Raw genomic sequence first — 27,907 nt, forward strand, 5'->3', positions numbered from 1 at the left:
CAAAAAAAGTCTGCGGGCTATAGAGCGTTTTCTATTCGGGCTCCAGTACTCTGGAATGCCCTCCCGGTAACAGTTAGAGATGCTACCTCAGTAGAAGCATTTAAGTCCCATCTTAAAACTCATTTCTATACTCTAGCCTTTAAATAGACCCCCTTTTTAGACCAGTTGATCTGCCGTTTCTTTTCTTGTCTGCTCTGCCCCCCTCTCCCTTGTGGAGGGGGGAGCACAGGTCCGGTGGCCATGGATGAAGTGCTGGCTGTCCAGAGTCGGGACCCGGGGTGGACCGCTCGCCTGTGCATCAGTTGGGGACATCTCTGCGCTGCTGACCTGTCTCCACTCAGGATGGTCTCCTGCTGGCCCCACTATGGACTGGACTCTCACTATTATGTTAGATCCACTATGGACTGGACTCTCACTATTACGTTAGATCCACTATGGACTGGACTCTCACTATTATGTTAGATCCACTATGGACTAGACTCTCACACTATTATGTTAGATCCACTATGGACTGGACTCTCACACTATTATGTTAGATCCACTATGGACTGGACTCTCACTATTATGTTAGATCCACTATGGACTGGACTCTCACTATTATGTTAGATCCACTATGGACTAGACTCTCACACTATTATGTTAGATCCACTATGGACTGGACTCTCACACTATTATGTTAGATCCACTATGGACTGGACTCTCACTATTATGTTAGATCCACTATGGACTGGACTCTCACTATTATGTTAGATCCACTATGGACTGGACTCTCACTATTATGTTAGATCCACTAAGGACTGGACTCTCACACTATTATGTTAGATCCACTATGGACTGGACTCTCACTATTATGTTAGATCCACTATGGACTGGACTCTCACTTTTATGTTAGATCCACTATGGACTGGACTCTCACACTATTATGTTAAATCCACTATGGACTGGACTCTCACACTATTATGTTAAATCCACTATGGACTGGACTCTCACTATTATGTTAGATCCACTATGGACTGGACTCTCACACTATTATGTTAGATCCACTATGGACTGGACTCTCTCACTATTACGTTAGATCCACTATGGACTGGACTCTCACACTATTATGTTAGATCCACTATGGACTGGACTCTCACTATTATGTTAGATCCACTATGGACTGGACTCTTACAATATTACGTTAGATCCACTATGGACTGGACTCTCACACTATTATGTTAGATCCACTATGGACTGGACTCTCACACTATTATGTTAGATCCACTATGGACTGGACTCTCACACTATTATGTTAGATCCACTATGGACTGGACTCTCACACTATTATGTTAGATCCACTATGGACTGGACTCTCACAATACTATGTTAGATCCACTATGGACTGGACTCTCACTATTATGTTAGATCCACTATGGACTGGACTCTCACTATTATGTTAGATCCACTATGGACTGGACTCTCACACTATTATGTTAGATCCACTATGGACTGGACTCTCACACTATTATGTTAGATCCACTATGGACTGGACTCTCACACTATTATGTTAGATCCACTATGGAATGGACTCTCACAATATTATGCTAGATCCACTATGGACTGGACTCTCACTATTATGTTAGATCCACTATGGACTGGACTCTCACTATTATGTTAGATCCACTAAGGACTGGACTCTCACACTATTATGTTAGATCCACTATGGACTGGACTCTCACACTATTATGTTAGATCCACTATGGAATGGACTCTCACAATATTATGCTAGATCCACTATGGACTGGACTCTCACTATTATGTTAGATCCACTATGGACTGGACTCTCACTATTATGTTAGATCCACTATGGACTGGACTCTCTCACTATTATGTTAGATCCACTATGGACTGGACTCTCACTATTATGTTAGATCCACTATGGACTGGACTCTCACTATTATGTTAGATCCACTATGGACTGGACTCTCACACTATTATGTTAGATCCACTATGGACTGGACTCTCACACTATTATGTTAAATCCACTATGGACTGGACTCTCACTATTATGTTAGATCCACTATGGACTGGACTCTCACACTATTATGTTAAATCCACTATGGACTGGACTCTCACTATTATGTTAGATCCACTATGGACTGGACTCTCACACTATTATGTTAGATCCACTATGGACTGGACTCTCACACTATTATGTTAGATCCACTATGGACTGGACTCTCACACTATTATGTTAGATCCACTATGGACTGGACTCTCACAATATTATGTTAGATCCACTATGGACTGGACTCTCACAATACTATGTTAGATCCACTATGGACTGGACTCTCACAATATTATGTTAGATCCACTATGGACTGGACTCTCACACTATTATGTTAGATCCACTATGGACTGGACTCTCACACTATTATGTTAGATCCACTATGGACTGGACTCTCACACTATTATGTTAGATCCACTATGGACTGGACTCTCACTATTACGTTAGATCCACTATGGACTGGACTCTCACTATTATGTTAGATCCACTATGGACTGGACTCTCACTATTATGTTAGATCCACTATGGACTGGACTCTCACTATTATGTTAGATCCACTATGGACTGGACTCTCACTATTATGTTAGATCCACTATGGACTGGACTCTCACTATTACGTTAGATCCACTATGGACTGGACTCTCACAATATTATGTTAGATCCACTATGGACTGGACTCTCACTATTATGTTAGATCCACTATGGACTGGACTCTCACTATTATGTTAGATCCACTATGGACTGGACTCTCACACTATTATGTTAGATCCACTATGGACTGGACTCTCACACTATTATGTTAAATCCACTATGGACTGGACTCTCACTATTATGTTAGATCCACTATGGACTGGACTCTCACACTATTATGTTAAATCCACTATGGACTGGACTCTCACTATTATGTTAGATCCACTATGGACTGGACTCTCACACTATTATGTTAGATCCACTATGGACTGGACTCTCACACTATTATGTTAGATCCACTATGGACTGGACTCTCACTATTATGTTAGATCCACTATGGACTGGACTCTCACTATTACGTTAGATCCACTATGGACTGGACTCTCACACTATTATGTTAGATCCACTATGGACTGGACTCTCTCACTATTACGTTAGATCCACTATGGACTGGACTCTCACACTATTATGTTAGATCCACTATGGACTGGACTCTCACAATATTATGTTAGATCCACTATGGACTGGACTCTTACAATATTACGTTAGATCCACTATGGACTGGACTCTCACACTATTATGTTAGATCCACTATGGACTGGACTCTCACACTATTATGTTAGATCCACTATGGACTGGACTCTCACACTATTATGTTAGATCCACTATGGACTGGACTCTCACACTATTATGTTAGATCCACTATGGACTGGACTCTCACAATACTATGTTAGATCCACTATGGACTGGACTCTCACTATTATGTTAGATCCACTATGGACTGGACTCTCACTATTATGTTAGATCCACTATGGACTGGACTCTCACACTATTATGTTAGATCCACTATGGACTGGACTCTCACACTATTATGTTAGATCCACTATGGACTGGACTCTCACACTATTATGTTAGATCCACTATGGAATGGACTCTCACAATATTATGCTAGATCCACTATGGACTGGACTCTCACTATTATGTTAGATCCACTATGGACTGGACTCTCACTATTATGTTAGATCCACTATGGACTGGACTCTCTCACTATTATGTTAGATCCACTATGGACTGGACTCTCACTATTATGTTAGATCCACTATGGACTGGACTCTCACTATTATGTTAGATCCACTATGGACTGGACTCTCACACTATTATGTTAGATCCACTATGGACTGGACTCTCACACTATTATGTTAAATCCACTATGGACTGGACTCTCACTATTATGTTAGATCCACTATGGACTGGACTCTCACACTATTATGTTAAATCCACTATGGACTGGACTCTCACTATTATGTTAGATCCACTATGGACTGGACTCTAACAATTATGTTAGATCCACTATGGACTGGACTCTCACACTATTATGTTAGATCCACTATGGACTGGACTCTCACACTATTATGTTAGATCCACTATGGACTGGACTCTCACAATATTATGTTAGATCCACTATGGACTGGACTCTCACAATACTATGTTAGATCCACTATGGACTGGACTCTCACAATATTATGTTAGATCCACTATGGACTGGACTCTCACACTATTATGTTAGATCCACTATGGACTGGACTCTCACACTATTATGTTAGATCCACTATGGACTGGACTCTCACACTATTATGTTAGATCCACTATGGACTGGACTCTCACACTATTATGTTAGATCCACTATGGACTGGACTCTCACACTATTATGTTAGATCCACTATGGACTGGACTCTCACAATATTATGTTAGATCCACTATGGACTGGACTCTCACAATATTATGTTAGATCCACTATGGACTGGACTCTCACTATTATGTTAGATCCACTATGGACTGGACTCTCACTATTATGTTAGATCCACTATGGACTGGACTCTCACTATTATGTTAGATCCACTATGGACTGGACTCTCACTATTACGTTAGATCCACTATGGACTGGACTCTCACTATTATGTTAGATCCACTATGGACTTGACTCTCACTATTATGTTAGATCCACTATGGACTGGACTCTCACACTATTATGTTAGATCCACTATGGACTGGACTCTCACACTATTATGTTAAATCCACTATGGACTGGACTCTCACTATTATGTTAGATCCACTATGGACTGGACTCTCACACTATTATGTTAAATCCACTATGGACTGGACTCTCACTATTATGTTAGATCCACTATGGACTGGACTCTCACACTATTATGTTAGATCCACTATGGACTGGACTCTCACTATTATGTTAGATCCACTATGGACTGGACTCTCACTATTACGTTAGATCCACTATGGACTGGACTCTCACACTATTATGTTAGATCCACTATGGACTGGACTCTCTCACTATTACGTTAGATCCACTATGGACTGGACTCTCACACTATTATGTTAGATCCACTATGGACTGGACTCTCACAATATTATGTTAGATCCACTATGGACTGGACTCTTACAATATTATGTTAGATCCACTATGGACTGGACTCTCACACTATTATGTTAGATCCACTATGGACTGGACTCTCACACTATTATGTTAGATCCACTATGGACTGGACTCTCACACTATTATGTTAGATCCACTATGGACTGGACTCTCACAATACTATGTTAGATCCACTATGGACTGGACTCTCACTATTATGTTAGATCCACTATGGACTGGACTCTCACTATTATGTTAGATCCACTATGGACTGGACTCTCACACTATTATGTTAGATCCACTATGGACTGGACTCTCACACTATTATGTTAGATCCACTATGGACTGGACTCTCACACTATTATGTTAGATCCACTATGGAATGGACTCTCACAATATTATGCTAGATCCACTATGGACTGGACTCTCACTATTATGTTAGATCCACTATGGACTGGACTCTCACTATTATGTTAGATCCACTAAGGACTGGACTCTCACACTATTATGTTAGATCCACTATGGACTGGACTCTCACAATATTATGCTAGATCCACTATGGACTGGACTCTCACTATTATGTTAGATCCACTATGGACTGGACTCTCACTATTATGTTAGATCCACTATGGACTGGACTCTCTCACTATTATGTTAGATCCACTATGGACTGGACTCTCACTATTATGTTAGATCCACTATGGACTGGACTCTCACTATTATGTTAGATCCACTATGGACTGGACTCTCACACTATTATGTTAGATCCACTATGGACTGGACTCTCACACTATTATGTTAAATCCACTATGGACTGGACTCTCACTATTATGTTAGATCCACTATGGACTGGACTCTCACACTATTATGTTAAATCCACTATGGACTGGACTCTCACTATTATGTTAGATCCACTATGGACTGGACTCTCACACTATTATGTTAGATCCACTATGGACTGGACTCTCACACTATTATGTTAGATCCACTATGGACTGGACTCTCACACTATTATGTTAGATCCACTATGGACTGGACTCTCACAATATTATGCTAGATCCACTATGGACTGGACTCTCACTATTATGTTAGATCCACTATGGACTGGACTCTCACAATATTATGTTAGATCCACTATGGACTGGACTCTCACACTATTATGTTAGATCCACTATGGACTGGACTCTCACACTATTATGTTAAATCCACTATGGACTGGACTCTCACTATTATGTTAGATCCACTATGGACTGGACTCTCACACTATTATGTTAGATCCACTATGGACTGGACTCTCACTATTATGTTAGATCCACTATGGACTGGACTCTCACTATTACGTTAGATCCACTATGGACTGGACTCTCACACTATTATGTTAGATCCACTATGGACTGGACTCTCTCACTATTACGTTAGATCCACTATGGACTGGACTCTCACACTATTATGTTAGATCCACTATGGACTGGACTCTCACAATATTATGTTAGATCCACTATGGACTGGACTCTTACAATATTACGTTAGATCCACTATGGACTGGACTCTCACACTATTATGTTAGATCCACTATGGACTGGACTCTCACACTATTATGTTAGATCCACTATGGACTGGACTCTCACACTATTATGTTAGATCCACTATGGACTGGACTCTCACAATACTATGTTAGATCCACTATGGACTGGACTCTCACTATTATGTTAGATCCACTATGGACTGGACTCTCACTATTATGTTAGATCCACTATGGACTGGACTCTCACACTATTATGTTAGATCCACTATGGACTGGACTCTCACACTATTATGTTAGATCCACTATGGACTGGACTCTCACACTATTATGTTAGATTCACTATGGAATGGACTCTCACAATATTATGCTAGATCCACTATGGACTGGACTCTCACTATTATGTTAGATCCACTATGGACTGGACTCTCACTATTATGTTAGATCCACTAAGGACTGGACTCTCACACTATTATGTTAGATCCACTATGGACTGGACTCTCACAATATTATGTTAGATCCACTATGGACTGGACTCTCACTATTATGTTAGATCCACTATGGACTGGACTCTCACTATTATGTTAGATCCACTATGGACTGGACTCTCTCACTATTATGTTAGATCCACTATGGACTGGACTCTCACTATTATGTTAGATCCACTATGGACTGGACTCTCACTATTATGTTAGATCCACTATGGACTGGACTCTCACACTATTATGTTAGATCCACTATGGACTGGACTCTCACACTATTATGTTAAATCCACTATGGACTGGACTCTCACTATTATGTTAGATCCACTATGGACTGGACTCTCACACTATTATGTTAAATCCACTATGGACTGGACTCTCACTATTATGTTAGATCCACTATGGACTGGACTCTCACACTATTATGTTAGATCCACTATGGACTGGACTCTCACACTATTATGTTAGATCCACTATGGACTGGACTCTCACACTATTATGTTAGATCCACTATGGACTGGACTCTCACAATATTATGTTAGATCCACTATGGACTGGACTCTCACAATACTATGTTAGATCCACTATGGACTGGACTCTCACAATATTATGTTAGATCCACTATGGACTGGACTCTCACACTATTATGTTAGATCCACTATGGACTGGACTCTCACACTATTATGTTAGATCCACTATGGACTGGACTCTCACACTATTATGTTAGATCCACTATGGACTGGACTCTCACACTATTATGTTAGATCCACTATGGACTGGACTCTCACACTATTATGTTAGATCCACTATGGACTGGACTCTCACAATATTATGTTAGATCCACTATGGACTGGACTCTCACTATTATGTTAGATCCACTATGGACTGGACTCTCACTATTATGTTAGATCCACTATGGACTGGACTCTCACTATTATGTTAGATCCACTATGGACTGGACTCTCACTATTACGTTAGATCCACTATGGACTGGACTCTCACAATATTATGTTAGATCCACTATGGACTGGACTCTCACTATTATGTTAGATCCACTATGGACTGGACTCTCACTATTATGTTAGATCCACTATGGACTGGACTCTCACACTATTATGTTAGATCCACTATGGACTGGACTCTCACACTATTATGTTAAATCCACTATGGACTGGACTCTCACTATTATGTTAGATCCACTATGGACTGGACTCTCACACTATTATGTTAAATCCACTATGGACTGGACTCTCACTATTATGTTAAATCCACTATGGACTGGACTCTCACACTATTATGTTAGATCCACTATGGACTGGACTCTCACACTATTATGTTAGATCCACTATGGACTGGACTCTCACACTATTATGTTAGATCCACTATGGACTGGACTCACACTATTATGTTAGATCCACTATGGACTGGACTCTCACACTATTATGTTAGATCCACTATGGACTGGACTCTCACTATTATGTTAGATCCACTATGGACTGGACTCTCACACTATTATGTTAGATCCACTATGGACTGGACTCTCACACTATTGTGTTATATCCACTATGGACTGGACTCTCACACTATTATGTTAGATCCACTATGGACTGGACTCTCACTATTATGTTAGATCCACTATGGACTGGACTCTCACACTATTATGTTAGATCCACTATGGACTGGACTCTCACAATATTATGCTAGATCCACTATGGACTGGACTCTCACTATTATGTTAGATCCACTAAGGACTGGACTCTCACACTATTATGTTAGATCCACTATGGACTGGACTCTCACACTATTATGTTAGATCCACTATAGACTGGACTCTCACACTATTATGTTAGATCCACTATGGACTGGACTCTCACTATTATGTTAGATCCACTATGGACTGGACTCTCACACTATTATGTTATATCCACTATGGACCGGACTCTCACAATATTATGTTAGATCCACTATGGACTGGACTCTCACAATATTATGTTAGATCCACTATGGACTGGACTCTCACAATATTATGTTAGATCCACTATGGACTGGACTCTCACACTATTATGTTAGATCCACTATGGACTGGACTCTCACAATATTATGTTAGATCCACTATGGACTGGACTCTCACAATATTACGTTAGATCCACTATGGACTGGACTCTCACAATATTATGTTAGATCCACTATGGACTGGACTCTCACAATATTATGTTAGATCCACTATGGACTGGACTCTCACAATATTACGTTAGATCCACTATGGACTGGACTCTCACAATATTATGTTAGATCCACTATGGACTGGACTCTCACTATTATGTTAGATCCACTATGGACTGGACTCTCACAATATTACGTTAGATCCACTATGGACTGGACTCTCACAATATTATGTTAGATCCACTATGGACTGGACTCTCACAATATTATGTTAGATCCACTATGGACTGGACTCTCACAATATTATGTTAGATCCACTATGGACTGGACTCTCACTATTATATTAGATCCACTATGGACTGGACTCTCACACTATTATGTTAAATCCACTATGGACTGGACTCTCACTATTATGTTAGATCCACTATGGACTGGACTCTCACACTATTATGTTAAATCCACTATGGACTGGACTCTCACTATTATGTTAGATCCACTATGGACTGGACTCTCACACTATTATGTTAGATCCACTATGGACTGGACTCTCACACTATTATGTTAGATCCACTATGGACTGGACTCTCACACTATTATGTTAGATCCACTATGGACTGGACTCTCACAATATTATGCTAGATCCACTATGGACTGGACTCTCACTATTATGTTAGATCCACTATGGACTGGACTCTCACAATATTATGTTAGATCCACTATGGACTGGACTCTCACACTATTATGTTAGATCCACTATGGACTGGACTCTCACACTATTATGTTAAATCCACTATGGACTGGACTCTCACTATTATGTTAGATCCACTATGGACTGGACTCTCACACTATTATGTTAGATCCACTATGGACTGGACTCTCACTATTATGTTAGATCCACTATGGACTGGACTCTCACTATTACGTTAGATCCACTATGGACTGGACTCTCACACTATTATGTTAGATCCACTATGGACTGGACTCTCTCACTATTACGTTAGATCCACTATGGACTGGACTCTCACACTATTATGTTAGATCCACTATGGACTGGACTCTCACACTATTATGTTAGATCCACTATGGACTGGACTCTCACACTATTATGTTAGATCCACTATGGACTGGACTCTCACAATACTATGTTAGATCCACTATGGACTGGACTCTCACTATTATGTTAGATCCACTATGGACTGGACTCTCACTATTATGTTAGATCCACTATGGACTGGACTCTCACACTATTATGTTAGATCCACTATGGACTGGACTCTCACACTATTATGTTAGATCCACTATGGACTGGACTCTCACACTATTATGTTAGATCCACTATGGAATGGACTCTCACAATATTATGCTAGATCCACTATGGACTGGACTCTCACTATTATGTTAGATCCACTATGGACTGGACTCTCACTATTATGTTAGATCCACTAAGGACTGGACTCTCACACTATTATGTTAGATCCACTATGGACTGGACTCTCACAATATTATGCTAGATCCACTATGGACTGGACTCTCACTATTATGTTAGATCCACTATGGACTGGACTCTCACTATTATGTTAGATCCACTATGGACTGGACTCTCTCACTATTATGTTAGATCCACTATGGACTGGACTCTCACTATTATGTTAGATCCACTATGGACTGGACTCTCACTATTATGTTAGATCCACTATGGACTGGACTCTCACACTATTATGTTAGATCCACTATGGACTGGACTCTCACACTATTATGTTAAATCCACTATGGACTGGACTCTCACTATTATGTTAGATCCACTATGGACTGGACTCTCACACTATTATGTTAAATCCACTATGGACTGGACTCTCACTATTATGTTAGATCCACTATGGACTGGACTCTCACACTATTATGTTAGATCCACTATGGACTGGACTCTCACACTATTATGTTAGATCCACTATGGACTGGACTCTCACACTATTATGTTAGATCCACTATGGACTGGACTCTCACAATATTATGCTAGATCCACTATGGACTGGACTCTCACTATTATGTTAGATCCACTATGGACTGGACTCTCACAATATTATGTTAGATCCACTATGGACTGGACTCTCACACTATTATGTTAGATCCACTATGGACTGGACTCTCACACTATTATGTTAAATCCACTATGGACTGGACTCTCACTATTATGTTAGATCCACTATGGACTGGACTCTCACACTATTATGTTAGATCCACTATGGACTGGACTCTCACTATTATGTTAGATCCACTATGGACTGGACTCTCACTATTACGTTAGATCCACTATGGACTGGACTCTCACACTATTATGTTAGATCCACTATGGACTGGACTCTCTCACTATTACGTTAGATCCACTATGGACTGGACTCTCACACTATTATGTTAGATCCACTATGGACTGGACTCTCACAATATTATGTTAGATCCACTATGGACTGGACTCTTACAATATTACGTTAGATCCACTATGGACTGGACTCTCACACTATTATGTTAGATCCACTATGGACTGGACTCTCACACTATTATGTTAGATCCACTATGGACTGGACTCTCACACTATTATGTTAGATCCACTATGGACTGGACTCTCACAATACTATGTTAGATCCACTATGGACTGGACTCTCACTATTATGTTAGATCCACTATGGACTGGACTCTCACTATTATGTTAGATCCACTATGGACTGGACTCTCACACTATTATGTTAAATCCACTATGGACTGGACTCTCACACTATTATGTTAGATCCACTATGGACTGGACTCTCACACTATTATGTTAAATCCACTATGGACTGGACTCTCACACTATTATGTTAGATCCACTATGGACTGGACTCTCACACTATTATGTTAAATCCACTATGGACTGGACTCTCACACTATTATGTTAAATCCACTATGGACTGGACTCTCACACTATTATGTTAGATCCACTATGGACTGGACTCTCACACTATTATGTTAGATCCACTATGGACTGGACTCTCACACTATTATGTTAGATCCACTATGGACTGGACTCTCACACTATTATGTTAGATCCACTATGGACTGGACTCTCACTATTATGTTAGATCCACTATGGACTGGACTCTCACACTATTATGTTAGATCCACTATGGACTGGACTCTCACAATATTATGTTAGATCCACTATGGACTGGACTCTCACTATTATGTTAGATCCACTATGGACTGGACTCTCACTATTATGTTAGATCCACTATGGACTGGACTCTCACTATTATGTTAGATCCACTAAGGACTGGACTCTCACACTATTATGTTAGATCCACTATGGACTGGACTCTCACTATTATGTTAGATCCACTATGGACTGGACTCTCACACTATTATGTTAGATCCACTATGGACTGGACTCTCACACTATTATGTTAGATCCACTATGGACTGGACTCTCACAATATTATGTTAGATCCACTATGGACTGGACTCTCACTATTATGTTAGATCCACTATGGACTGGACTCTCACTATTATGTTAGATCCACTATGGACTGGACTCTCACTATTATGTTAGATCCACTATGGACTGGACTCTCACTATTATGTTAGATCCACTATGGACTGGACTCTCACACTATTATGTTAGATCCACTATGGACTGGACTCTCACTATTATGTTAGATCCACTATGGACTGGACTCTCACACTATTATGTTAGATCCACTATGGACTGGACTCTCACACTATTATGTTAAATCCACTATGGACTGGACTCTCACAATATTATGTTAGATCCACTATGGACTGGACTCTCACACTATTATGTTAGATCCACTATGGACTGGACTCTCACACTATTATGTTAGATCCACTATGGACTGGACTCTCACTATTATGTTAGATCCACTATGGACTGGACTCCCACTATTATGTTAGATCCACTATGGACTGGACTCTCACAATATTATGTTAGATCCACTATGGACTGGACTCTCACAATATTATGTTAGATCCACTATGGACTGGACTCTCACAATATTATGTTAGATCCACTATGGACTGGACTCTCACAATATTATGTTAGATCCACTATGGACTGGACTCTCACACTATTATGTTAGATCCACTATGGACTGGACTCTCACTATTATGTTAGATCCACTATGGACTGGACTCTCACAATATTATGTTAGATCCACTATGGACTGGACTCTCACAATATTATGTTAGATCCACTATGGACTGGACTCTCACACTATTATGTTAGATCCACTATGGACTGGACTCTCACACTATTATGTTAGATCCACTATGGACTGGACTCTCACACTATTATGTTAGATCCACTATGGACTGGACTCTCACACTATTATGTTAGATCCACTATGGACTGGACTCTCACACTATTATGTTAAATCCACTATGGACTGGACTCTCACACTATTATGTTAGATCCACTATGGACTGGACTCTCACTATTATGTTAGATCCACTATGGACTGGACTCTCACACTATTATGTTAGATCCACTATGGACTGGACTCTCACACTATTATGTTAGATCCACTATGGACTGGACTCTCACACTATTATGTTAGATCCACTATGGACTGGACTCTCACAATATTATGCTAGATCCACTATGGACTGGACTCTCACTATTATGTTAGATCCACTATGGACTGGACTCTCACAATATTATGTTAGATCCACTATGGACTGGACTCTCACACTATTATGTTAGATCCACTATGGACTGGACTCTCACACTATTATGTTAAATCCACTATGGACTGGACTCTCACTATTATGTTAGATCCACTATGGACTGGACTCTCACACTATTATGTTAGATCCACTATGGACTGGACTCTCACTATTATGTTAGATCCACTATGGACTGGACTCTCACTATTACGTTAGATCCACTATGGACTGGACTCTCACACTATTATGTTAGATCCACTATGGACTGGACTCTCTCACTATTACGTTAGATCCACTATGGACTGGACTCTCACACTATTATGTTAGATCCACTATGGACTGGACTCTCACACTATTATGTTAGATCCACTATGGACTGGACTCTCACACTATTATGTTAGATCCACTATGGACTGGACTCTCACAATACTATGTTAGATCCACTATGGACTGGACTCTCACTATTATGTTAGATCCACTATGGACTGGACTCTCACTATTATGTTAGATCCACTATGGACTGGACTCTCACACTATTATGTTAGATCCACTATGGACTGGACTCTCACACTATTATGTTAGATCCACTATGGACTGGACTCTCACACTATTATGTTAGATCCACTATGGAATGGACTCTCACAATATTATGCTAGATCCACTATGGACTGGACTCTCACTATTATGTTAGATCCACTATGGACTGGACTCTCACTATTATGTTAGATCCACTAAGGACTGGACTCTCACACTATTATGTTAGATCCACTATGGACTGGACTCTCACAATATTATGCTAGATCCACTATGGACTGGACTCTCACTATTATGTTAGATCCACTATGGACTGGACTCTCACTATTATGTTAGATCCACTATGGACTGGACTCTCTCACTATTATGTTAGATCCACTATGGACTGGACTCTCACTATTATGTTAGATCCACTATGGACTGGACTCTCACTATTATGTTAGATCCACTATGGACTGGACTCTCACACTATTATGTTAGATCCACTATGGACTGGACTCTCACACTATTATGTTAAATCCACTATGGACTGGACTCTCACTATTATGTTAGATCCACTATGGACTGGACTCTCACACTATTATGTTAAATCCACTATGGACTGGACTCTCACTATTATGTTAGATCCACTATGGACTGGACTCTCACACTATTATGTTAGATCCACTATGGACTGGACTCTCACACTATTATGTTAGATCCACTATGGACTGGACTCTCACACTATTATGTTAGATCCACTATGGACTGGACTCTCACAATATTATGCTAGATCCACTATGGACTGGACTCTCACTATTATGTTAGATCCACTATGGACTGGACTCTCACAATATTATGTTAGATCCACTATGGACTGGACTCTCACACTATTATGTTAGATCCACTATGGACTGGACTCTCACACTATTATGTTAAATCCACTATGGACTGGACTCTCACTATTATGTTAGATCCACTATGGACTGGACTCTCACACTATTATGTTAGATCCACTATGGACTGGACTCTCACTATTATGTTAGATCCACTATGGACTGGACTCTCACTATTACGTTAGATCCACTATGGACTGGACTCTCACACTATTATGTTAGATCCACTATGGACTGGACTCTCTCACTATTACGTTAGATCCACTATGGACTGGACTCTCACACTATTATGTTAGATCCACTATGGACTGGACTCTCACAATATTATGTTAGATCCACTATGGACTGGACTCTTACAATATTACGTTAGATCCACTATGGACTGGACTCTCACACTATTATGTTAGATCCACTATGGACTGGACTCTCACACTATTATGTTAGATCCACTATGGACTGGACTCTCACACTATTATGTTAGATCCACTATGGACTGGACTCTCACAATACTATGTTAGATCCACTATGGACTGGACTCTCACTATTATGTTAGATCCACTATGGACTGGACTCTCACTATTATGTTAGATCCACTATGGACTGGACTCTCACACTATTATGTTAAATCCACTATGGACTGGACTCTCACACTATTATGTTAGATCCACTATGGACTGGACTCTCACACTATTATGTTAAATCCACTATGGACTGGACTCTCACACTATTATGTTAGATCCACTATGGACTGGACTCTCACACTATTATGTTAAATCCACTATGGACTGGACTCTCACACTATTATGTTAAATCCACTATGGACTGGACTCTCACACTATTATGTTAGATCCACTATGGACTGGACTCTCACACTATTATGTTAGATCCACTATGGACTGGACTCTCACACTATTATGTTAGATCCACTATGGACTGGACTCTCACACTATTATGTTAGATCCACTATGGACTGGACTCTCACTATTATGTTAGATCCACTATGGACTGGACTCTCACACTATTATGTTAGATCCACTATGGACTGGACTCTCACAATATTATGTTAGATCCACTATGGACTGGACTCTCACTATTATGTTAGATCCACTATGGACTGGACTCTCACTATTATGTTAGATCCACTATGGACTGGACTCTCACTATTATGTTAGATCCACTAAGGACTGGACTCTCACACTATTATGTTAGATCCACTATGGACTGGACTCTCACTATTATGTTAGATCCACTATGGACTGGACTCTCACACTATTATGTTAGATCCACTATGGACTGGACTCTCACACTATTATGTTAGATCCACTATGGACTGGACTCTCACAATATTATGTTAGATCCACTATGGACTGGACTCTCACTATTATGTTAGATCCACTATGGACTGGACTCTCACTATTATGTTAGATCCACTATGGACTGGACTCTCACTATTATGTTAGATCCACTATGGACTGGACTCTCACTATTATGTTAGATCCACTATGGACTGGACTCTCACACTATTATGTTAGATCCACTATGGACTGGATTCTCACACTATTATGTTAGATCCACTATGGACTGGACTCTCACACTATTATGTTAGATCCACTATGGACTGGACTCTCACACTATTATGTTAAATCCACTATGGACTGGACTCTCACACTATTATGTTAGATCCACTATGGACTGGACTCTCACACTATTATGTTAGATCCACTATGGACTGGACTCTCACACTATTATGTTAAATCCACTATGGACTGGACTCTCACACTATTATGTTAGATCCACTATGGACTGGACTCTCACTATTATGTTAGATTCACTAAGGACTGGACTCTCACACTATTATGTTAGATCCACTATGGACTGGACTCTCACTATTATGTTAGATCCACTATGGACTGGACTCTCACACTATTATGTTTGATCCACTATGGACTGGACTCTCACAATATTATTTTAAATCCACTATGGACTGGACTCTCACACTATTATGTTAAATCCACTATGGACTGGACTCTCACAATATTATGTTAAATCCACTATCGACTGGACTCTCACACTATTATGTTAGATCCACTATGGACTGGACTCTCACTATTATGTTAGATCCACTATGGACTGGACTCTCACTATTATGTTAGATCCACTAAGGACTGGACTCTCACAATATTATGTTAGATCCACTATGGACTGGACTCTCACACTATTATGTTAGATCCACTATGGACTGGACTCTCACTATTATGTTAGATCCACTATGGACTGGACTCTCACTATTATGTTAGATCCACTAAGGACTGGACTCTCACACTATTATGTTAGATCCACTATGGACTGGACTCTCACTATTATGTTAGATCCACTATGGACTGGACTCTCACACTATTATGTTAGATCCACTATGGACTGGACTCTCACACTATTATGTTAGATCCACTATGGACTGGACTCTCACACTATTATGTTAGATCCACTATGGACTGGACTCTCACACTATTATGTTAAATCCACCATTATTGAGCACTCCAGCAAGGCTGTCCTATCCCGGCTGACATCAGCTCACCTCGGCAGACTGTCCCAGATCTCGGAGGCGTCCTACGTGAGCGTGGAGCTCTTTAAGGCGTCCCGCTGCTCCATCCCGACTCGTGGCAGATGAGTCTGTCACCTTCACGCGCCCAACAGACCAACAACAACATCAACAACAAAAAAGGGGACAGAAAAGGAGGTGAGAGTAACACGCCATCTCATCAGGCCCCGCAGGAGCTCCTTAACGCGGCGGCGACTCGGAGGAGGTGCTAATCAGGCGTGGCGGGGGGAGCAATTTTGTCTGTCGGAGAAGAGTGAGAATGGAGCCCGTGGGGGTTCTACCTGGGAGGCAGGAAGCAGCCAGCTCTCCTCCACAGCCAGCAGGCGACCGTGAAGGCCGTCCCACGTCTCAGCGGCGCCGTGGTCCTCGTCCTCGGCGGGACACCTCCTGCACGTTAACAAAAACACACCTCAAACCTTCACACTTCCTTTTACACTTATCTTTCTTCTTGGACAAAAACCACCTCCGGAACTTCTTCCATGGCCTTCCAACAATAACAAAAATAATTTGCAGTATTAAAGTCTTGATTTGATTTATTATTATTTATTTTTATTTAAGTGGGCGTGGCTTCTTTTGTTGTTAACATAGCACCAATTTAATGTTAGCAGTCATCCTCCTAATGAGCATCATGTCTCTATTGTTGTCATGGTAACACTTTAGTATGGGGAACATATTCACCATTAATTAGTTGCTTATTAACATGCAAATTAGTAACATATTGGCTCTTAATTACTCATTATTAAGTACTTATTAATGCCTTATTCTGCATGGCCCTAACCCTAACCCTCTAACCCTAACCCTCTAACCCTAACCCTAACCCTCTAACCCTAACCCTAACCCTAACCCTCTAACCCTAACCTTCTAACCCTAACCCTAACGCTCTAACCCTAACCCTCTAACCCTAACCTTCTAACCCTAACCCTAACCCTCTAACCCTAACCCTCTAACCCTAACCTTCTAACCCTAACCCTAACGCTCTAACCCTAACCCTCTAACCCTAACCTTCTAACCCTAACCCTAACCCTCTAACCCTAACCCTCTAACCCTAACCCTCTAACCCTAACCTTCTAACCCTAACCCTAACCCTCTAACCCTAACCCTCTAACCCTAACCCTAACCCTCTAACCCTCTAACCCTAACCCTTTAACCCTAACCCTAACCAAATAACTCTAAATTAAGTCTGTGTTACTTACAATATGTTCCCCGAAGGTCATTTTGATAGTAGGCTAATATAGCTAATATAGACACTTACATCATGTGTTGTCTTCATTATAACACTTATATAAGACTCTTATAGTCATTTTGATAGTAGGCTAATATAGCTAATATAGACACTTACATCATGTGTTGTCTTCATTATAACACTTATATAAGACTTTTAAAGTCATTTTGATAGTAGGCTAATATAGCTAATATAGACACTTACGTCATGTGTTGCCTTCATTATAACACTTATATAAGACTTTTAAAGTAATTTTGATAGCAGGCTAACATAGCTAATATAGACACTTACATCATGTGTTGTCTTCATTATAACACTTATATAAGACTTTTAAAGTCATTTTGATAGTAGGCTAATATAGCTAATATAGACACTTACATCATGTGTTGCCTTCATTATAACACTTATATAAGACTTTTAAAGTCATTTTGATAGTAGGCTAACATAGCTAATATAGACACTTACATCATGTGTTGTCTTCATTATAACACTTATATAAGACTTTTAAAGTCATTTTGATAGCAGGCTAACATAGCTAATATAGACACTTACATCATGTGTTGTCTTCATTATAACACTTATATAAGACTTTTAAAGTCATTTTGATAGTAGGCTAATATAGCTAATATAGACACTTACATCATGTGTTGTCTTCATTATAACACTTATATAAGACTTTTAAAGTCATTTTGATAGTAGGCTAATATAGCTAATATAGACACTTACATCATGTGTTGCCTTCATTATAACACTTATATAAGACTTTTAAAGTCATTTTGATAGTAGGCTAATATAGCTAATATAGACACTTACATCATGTGTTGTCTTCATTATAAAACTTATATAAGACTTTTAAAGTAATTTTGATAGTAGGCTAATATAGCTAATATAGACACTTACATCATGTGTTGCCTTCATTATAACACTTATATAAGACTTTTAAAGTCATTTTGATAGCAGGCTAACATAGCTAATATAGACACTTACATCATGTGTTGTCTCCATTATAACACTTATATAAGACTTTTAAAGTCATTTTGATAGTAGGCTAACATAGCTAATATAGACACTTACATCATGTGTTGTCTTCATTATAACACTTATATAAGACTTTTAAAGTCATTTTGATAGTAGGCTAACATAGCTAATATAGACACTTACATCATGTGTTGTCTTCATTATAACACTTATATAAGACTTTTAAAGTCATTTTGATAGTAGGCTAACATAGCTAATATAGACACTGACATCATGTGTTGCCTTCATTATAACACTTATATAAGACTTTTAAAGTCATTTTGATAGTAGGCTAATATAGCTAATATAGACACTTACATCATGTGTTGTCTTCATTATAACACTTATATAAGACTTTTAAAGTCATTTTGATAGTAGGCTAACATAGCTAATATAGACACTTACATCATGTGTTGCCTTCATTATAACACGTATATAAGACTTTTATAGTCATTTTGATAGTAGGCTAATATAGCTAATATAGACACTTACATCATGTGTTGTCTTCATTATAACACTTATATAAGACTTTTAAAGTCATTTTGATAGTAGGCTAATATAGCTAATATAGACACTTACATCATGTGTTGCCTTCATTATAACACTTATATAAGACTTTTAAAGTCATTTTGATAGTAGGCTAATATAGCTAATATAGACACTTACATCATGTGTTGTCTTCATTATAAAACTTATATAAGACTTTTAAAGTCATTTTGATAGTAGGCTAATATAGCTAATATAGACACTTACATCATGTGTTGTCTTCATTATAACACTTATATAAGACTTTTAAAGTAATTTTGATAGCAGGCTAACATAGCTAATATAGACACTTACATCATGTGTTGTCTTCATTATAATACTTATATAAGGATTTTAAAGTCATTTTGATAGTAGGCTAATATAGCTAATATAGACACTTACATCATGTGTTGCCTTCATTATAACACTTATATAAGACTTTTAAAGTAATTTTGATAGCAGGCTAATATAGCTAATATAGACACTTACATCATGTGTTGTCTTCATTATAATACTTATATAAGGATTTTAAAGTCATTTTGATAGTAGGCTAATATAGCTAATATAGACACTTACATCATGTGTTGCCTTCATTATAACACTTATATAAGACTTTTAAAGTAATTTTGATAGTAGGCTAATATAGCTAATATAGACACTTACATCATGTGTTGCATTCATTATAACTCTTATATAAGACTTTTAAAGTCATTTTGATAGTAGGCTAATATAACTAATATAGACACTTACATCATGTGTTGCATTCATTATAACACTTATATAGGACTTTTATAGTCATTTTGATAGTAGGCTAACATAGCTAATATAAACACTTACATCATGTGTTGCATTCATTATAACACTTATATAAGACTTTTAAAGTCATTTTGATAGTAGGCTAATATAGCTAATATAGACACTTACATCATGTGTTGCATTCATTATAACACTTATATAGGACTTTTATAGTCATTTTGATAGTAGGCTAACATAGCTAATATAAACACTTACATCATGTGTTGCATTCATTATAACACTTATATAAGACTTTTAAAGTCATTTTGATAGTAGGCTAATATAGCTAATATAGACACTTACATCATGTGTTGCATTCATTATAACACTTATATAGGACTTTTATAGTCATTTTGATAGTAGGCTAACATAGCTAATATAAACACTTACATCATGTGTTGCATTCATTATAACACTTATATAAGACTTTTAAAGTCATTTTGATAGTAGGCGAATATAGCTAATATAGACACTTACATCATGTGTTGCCTTCATTATAGAACTTATATAAGGCTTTTAATATTTTGCGGCTCCAGACAAGATTTATTTTCTGTATTTGTTGGTCCATTATGGCTCTTTCAACATTTTTGGGTTGCGGACCCCTGAACTAAGCTATTCAGTTGTGTAATTGAACCTCCGAGCTGTGCTCCAGTCTCACGGGGCAGGATGATGCCTCCGAGAAAACAGGAGACAGAGGAGGTCTCGCGGTGCGTTCAAGGACCGCTGAAAAGAGTAGGGCAACCGAAGAGGGGAACGCCCACCAGAAATAATCAATAACAATACATTTTACTTGCGACACACTTTTTCATTTAAATAAATCTTCAAGTGCTAAAGTGCAAACCGATATTTTATAACAACATAAAAACAGATAAGTACTAAGACTAAAACACAAAACATGCACAATAGTGTCTGTTAATATTAATCTTATTTTCTGAGCACTTTCAACAATGCCGCCATTATAATTGTGGCCACAACAACCGTGGTATACTTGGCCATCACTCCAGCAGCACTGAGAGCCGACTGCCTCTGGGTAACGTTGCCATGCCAAGAAAGAAAGCGACTCACAAACGTGATAATCCAACACGATACAACAACTGGACAGAAGCTATCGTCACTAGCTCCTTTTTAAATGTTCCAACAAAAAGTGCGATTTTACCATCAAAAACTATTAATATTTTAGTAAAACACACAAGAACTAGGCAACACGGTGGTAGAGGGGTTAGTGCGTCCGCCTCACAATACGAAGGTCCTGGGTTCGATTCTGCGACCCCGAAGGGAATAAGCGGTAGAAAATGGATGGATGGAGACAAGTACTAACAATAGGTATCGTTGAGTACCGATTTTCAGTACCTGTACCGGTTCAAATGTGAAAGGTACCCCATCCCTATTTTTAATACAATTCGTGTTTTGTCTGACCTTTTGAAATTTTTTTACCAATGTTTGATTGTATTTATTTTAAAATTTTTGACTGCTCAATAAAGTTCTTAAATTTTTGTAAACAATCTCATCATTGTTATTGTTTTTGTTGATGATTGACTTCCGGTCATGCAGACGATTCCTACGGACAAAAAGTGTGTTGTTTCCTAATTCAGATCAAAGCGAACAACAAAGACGATCCAAGCGGAGTGTCAGAAGAATTCTATCTAAATTATCACGATACTTTGTGTTGAAATGAGTTCCTGGCAGGAAGACAAAAGCTGTCTTTGAAACCTACCAAGAAGAAGGCTCGTAAAACTCCACTGTGTAACGGGGAACAAAAGGGTGTTCGGTTTTCTCTCATGTATGGTAATCAACAGAAAGATATTGTTCTAACCCAAGGACTTCAAAGCGGAGAGATGGCAGGATCTGCCCAATTTCCAGACGAACTCTTTTTGAACTATTTTATGGAACTCTTTTTGAACTATTTTATGGACCTCTTTTGGAACTATTTTACGAACCTTTGTCCTTTGGAAGCAGCGGTGGCCATGTGACGTAATGACACCGATGTGTACGTTTCGCCTCACTGAACCACATTGAATTCTGCCTCCGTTTGATTCTTTGCTTCTTATCTTGTTTAATACTGTAGATGTCATCAGTGTTTGAACCCGACAGGTGGACTGCACGCGTTGCGATGGAGGAAAGAAACGGTTACCGTGGCGACGGCGGGACCTGGTTCCGCGGCTGGTGGCTGGGACGGCGAGCGCTGGCGATGGCCTGCGTCAGATCTCGCTGCTCGCTCAGCTGCTGCTCCAAGTCCTGCATGGCGACACCACAGGACGGTTAGTGACTGGACCAGGGTCCAGGGTTTGGACTTTTGACTCGTAGAGCGCACTGTTCAGTATCGAAGCCACTGATTGGCCCAGCCTCCGGCAGCATTACTGTATATTTCATGTCTACAGGGTTGAAAAAACAAATTTTTTATGCTCTGGCTATGATATTCTTTTTTTCTGTCTTGCCTCTGGTGAGGGCGGTCGCATTTTTTTCCGCTCCCTTCTTCTCCCTGCTTGCTCTCTTTGTTTTGTCTTGTCTACACTTTTTTGAAGCCTCTTTCTTTGCGCTGTCCTCCAAATGTAAACATCAGACATGGCCCCCGAATGGCCTTGACGCTCCAACAACAGGAGCAGGCTGTTCTGAAAACATCCCCCGAGGACACCTCAATGATGGACGCTTTTGACCTCCCTCCCTCCTCAACGACACCTGGAGTCGAACTTTTGCTTGCATGCACAACGGCCCCAGGCCTATGAACACTACATCAACACACCCAAGACAATGGGCATATACACACACACCCCGCCTCCCCCACCCCACGCCTTCACCACCGCTTGATTCCCCTTCGGGGTGATGGACAGCAGGCAGCGCTTCATAGCAGCAGTCGACCTCCAGGGACCCAACTCCCCCTCCCCCCTCTGTTGCGAGTTGTCGTGATTAAATGCAACGTGTTTATGTGTGCATGGCATGGAGGTTTTTTCCCCACTCCAGACTAGGCCCCCTTAGGAGCCCAGTCTAGATTATATTTTTTTTACTCATTTTCTGACAATAATCTGTATGAGCAGCAACTGGGGCAGTATAGCTCGGTTGGTAGAGTGGCCGTGCCAGCAACTTGAGGGTTCCAGGTTCGATCCCCGCTTCCGCCATCCTAGTCACTGCCGTTGTGTCCTTGGGCAAGACACTTTACCCACCTGCTCCCAGTGCCACCCACACTGCTTTAAATATAACTTAGATATTGGGTTTCACTATGTAAAAGCGCTTTGAGTCACTAGAGAAACAGCGCTATATAAATATAATTCACTCCAATTCACAACTGTCGGAAACACAAGAAAGAATAAATTCACCAAAAAAAGATCTTAAGTACTTAAAGTGCTCTTAAAATTGTGTAGTATTGTCTTGTTTTGAAGGGGAACTGCACTACTTTTGGAATGTTGCATATCGTTCACAATCATTATGAGAGACAAGAAGACAAAAATGTTTGTTTTGTTTTTTTGCTTCCTAACATATAAAAATGGCTCGTTCTTGGTGGCTAGCAATGCAGCTAATGCTAGCAATCAATTCTACCTCTAAATCACTTTAAAATGCATTCAAAAACCGTCAAGAATACTTCATTCACATTATGTAACCTGTATAATAACAATAACAACCGTTATTGTAAGAGCAAACACTGATACATGCTAAGGTATTAGCCATAATAGCTAACTACGGCAAGAGATAAGCTGGCTTCCACGACGACACAAAACACGTTTGAGTTTGTAATACACAACAATGTGATAGAACACCAATCTGTACTAAGTGAAAAACATGAACAATCATGTTACAGTATCTGTAAAGTATAATTTCATGTTTTGTTCGTACACAGCTAGCCAGACAGTGTATGTACTGTAGTTGTACTAACACACATGACTTGTTGCGTGTGACATGATCAATATTAAAGTGTGACTCACTCAATGGACAGATGTGCATTTGGTCCAGCTGGCCATGGACATCTTTTCCGGTTTATTTGGGTAAGCACTCCATTTATGTCGTAATAGCTTAGCTTCAAATTCCACATTTTGCAGCTTTGAGTCGCTTTCACCTCACTCTCTCGGCTTCAGTATATTCATCTTCGAAAAGATAAGATTGTGAATACTCGTTTGTCCAAAAATAGTCGTCTTCGTTGTTTTTTACCAAGTGATTAGAACACACTCGCATTTTTTTCCGGATGTAGGAACACACATTTGTTGTCAGAAGTTGGACGTGCGTTGCTATGGAAACGGAAATAAATTTGCCGAATAATTAGTTATGGCATTGATTAAAATGATCAAAATATGGTAAATATTGTACATACTACATACTGTTATGAAGGTGTCTGTTACTACATTATATATATACTTGCAGTGTGTAAACTGTACATATTACATATTGTTATGAAGGTGTCTGTTACTACATTATATATATACTTGCAGTGTGTGTATTGTACATATTACATATTGTTATGAAGGTGTCTGTTACTACATTATATATATACTTGCAGTGTGTGTATTGTACATATTACATATTGTTATGAAGGTGTCTGTTACTACATTATATATATATACTTGCAGTGGGTATATTGTACATATTACACATTGTTATGAAGGTGTCTGTTACTACATTATATACATACTTGCAGTGTGTATATTGTACATATTACATATTGTTATGAAGGTGTCTGTTACTACATTATATATATACTTGCAGTGTGTGTATTGTACATATTACATATTGTTATGAAGGTGTCTGTTACTACATTATATATATACTTGCAGTGTGTAAACTGTACATATTACATATTGTTATGAAGGTGTCTGTTACTACATTATATATATACTTGCAGTGTGTGTATTGTACATATTACATATTGTTATGAAGGTGTCTGTTACTACATTATATATATACTTGCAGTGTGTGTATTGTACATATTACATATTGTTATGAAGGTGTCTGTTACTACATTATATATATATACTTGCAGTGGGTATATTGTACATATTACACATTGTTATGAAGGTGTCTGTTACTACATTATATACATACTTGCAGTGTGTATATTGTACATATTACATATTGTTATGAAGGTGTCTGTTACTACATTATATATATATATATATATATATATACTTGCAGTGTGTATATTGTACATATTACATATTGTTATGAAGGTGTCTGTTACTACATTATATATATATACTTGCAGTGGGTATATTGTACATATTACACATTGTTATGAAGGTGTCTGTTACTACATTATATATATACTTGCAGTGTGTATATTGTACATATTACATATTGTTATGAAGGTGTCTGTTACTACATTATATACTGTATATACTTGCAGTGTGTACCGGTATATTGTACATATTACATATTGTTATGAAAGTGTCTGTTACTACATTTTATATATATATATATATATATATATATATATATATATATATATATATATATATATATATATATATATATATATATACACACTTGCAGTGTGTATATTGTACATATCACATATTGTTATGAAGGTGTCTGTTACTACATTATATATATACTTGCAGTGTGTATATTGTACATATTACATATTGTTATGAAGGTGTCTATTACTACATTATATATATACTTGCAGTGTGTATATTGTACATATTACATATTGTTATGAAGGTGTCTATTACTACATTATATATATACTTGCAGTGTGTATATTGTACATATTACATATTGTTATGAAGGTGTCTGTTACTACACTATATATATACTTGCAGTGTGTATATTGTACATAGTACATATTGTTATGAAGGTGTCTATTACTACATTATATATATACTTGCAGTGTGTATATTGTACATATTACATATTGTTATGAAGGTGTCTGTTACTACATTATATATATACTTGCAGTGTGTATTTTGTACATATTACATATTGTTATGAAGGTGTCTATTACTACATTATATATATACTTGCAGTGTGTATATTGTACATATTACATATTGTTATGAAGGTGTCTGTTACTACACTATATATATACTTGCAGTGTGTATATTGTACATATTACATATTGTTATGAAGGTGTCTATTACTACATTATATATATATACTTGCAGTGTGTATATTGTACATATTACATATTGTTATGAAGGTGTCTGTTACTACATTATATATATACTTGCAGTGTGTATTTTGTACATATTACATATTGTTATGAAGGTGTCTATTACTACATTATATATATACTTGCAGTGTGTATATTGTACATAGTATATATTGTCATAAAGGTGTGTCTGTTACTATTATATATATTTATATTTAT

The 27,907-nt window shown here is 38.5% G+C and overlaps 1 protein-coding gene across 1 annotated transcript in view; it reads right to left on the minus strand.

Moving 5' to 3' along the window:
- syne2b (spectrin repeat containing, nuclear envelope 2b) overlaps positions 1-27,907 on the minus strand; it is a 219,839-nt gene that overhangs the window by 37,007 nt on the left and 154,925 nt on the right. Inside the window, exons 80-82 of the mRNA XM_062034542.1 lie at positions 23,747-23,850; positions 18,338-18,443; positions 18,033-18,134 (exon numbers count right to left, since the gene is read on the minus strand). Of these exons, the coding sequence (XP_061890526.1) occupies positions 18,033-18,134; positions 18,338-18,443; positions 23,747-23,850 (312 nt within the window). The remainder of the gene's footprint in view (positions 1-18,032; positions 18,135-18,337; positions 18,444-23,746; positions 23,851-27,907) is intronic.

Source organism: Entelurus aequoreus, linkage group LG23, assembly GCF_033978785.1.
Source record: "Entelurus aequoreus isolate RoL-2023_Sb linkage group LG23, RoL_Eaeq_v1.1, whole genome shotgun sequence".
Taxonomy (NCBI): Eukaryota; Metazoa; Chordata; class Actinopteri; order Syngnathiformes; family Syngnathidae; genus Entelurus; species Entelurus aequoreus.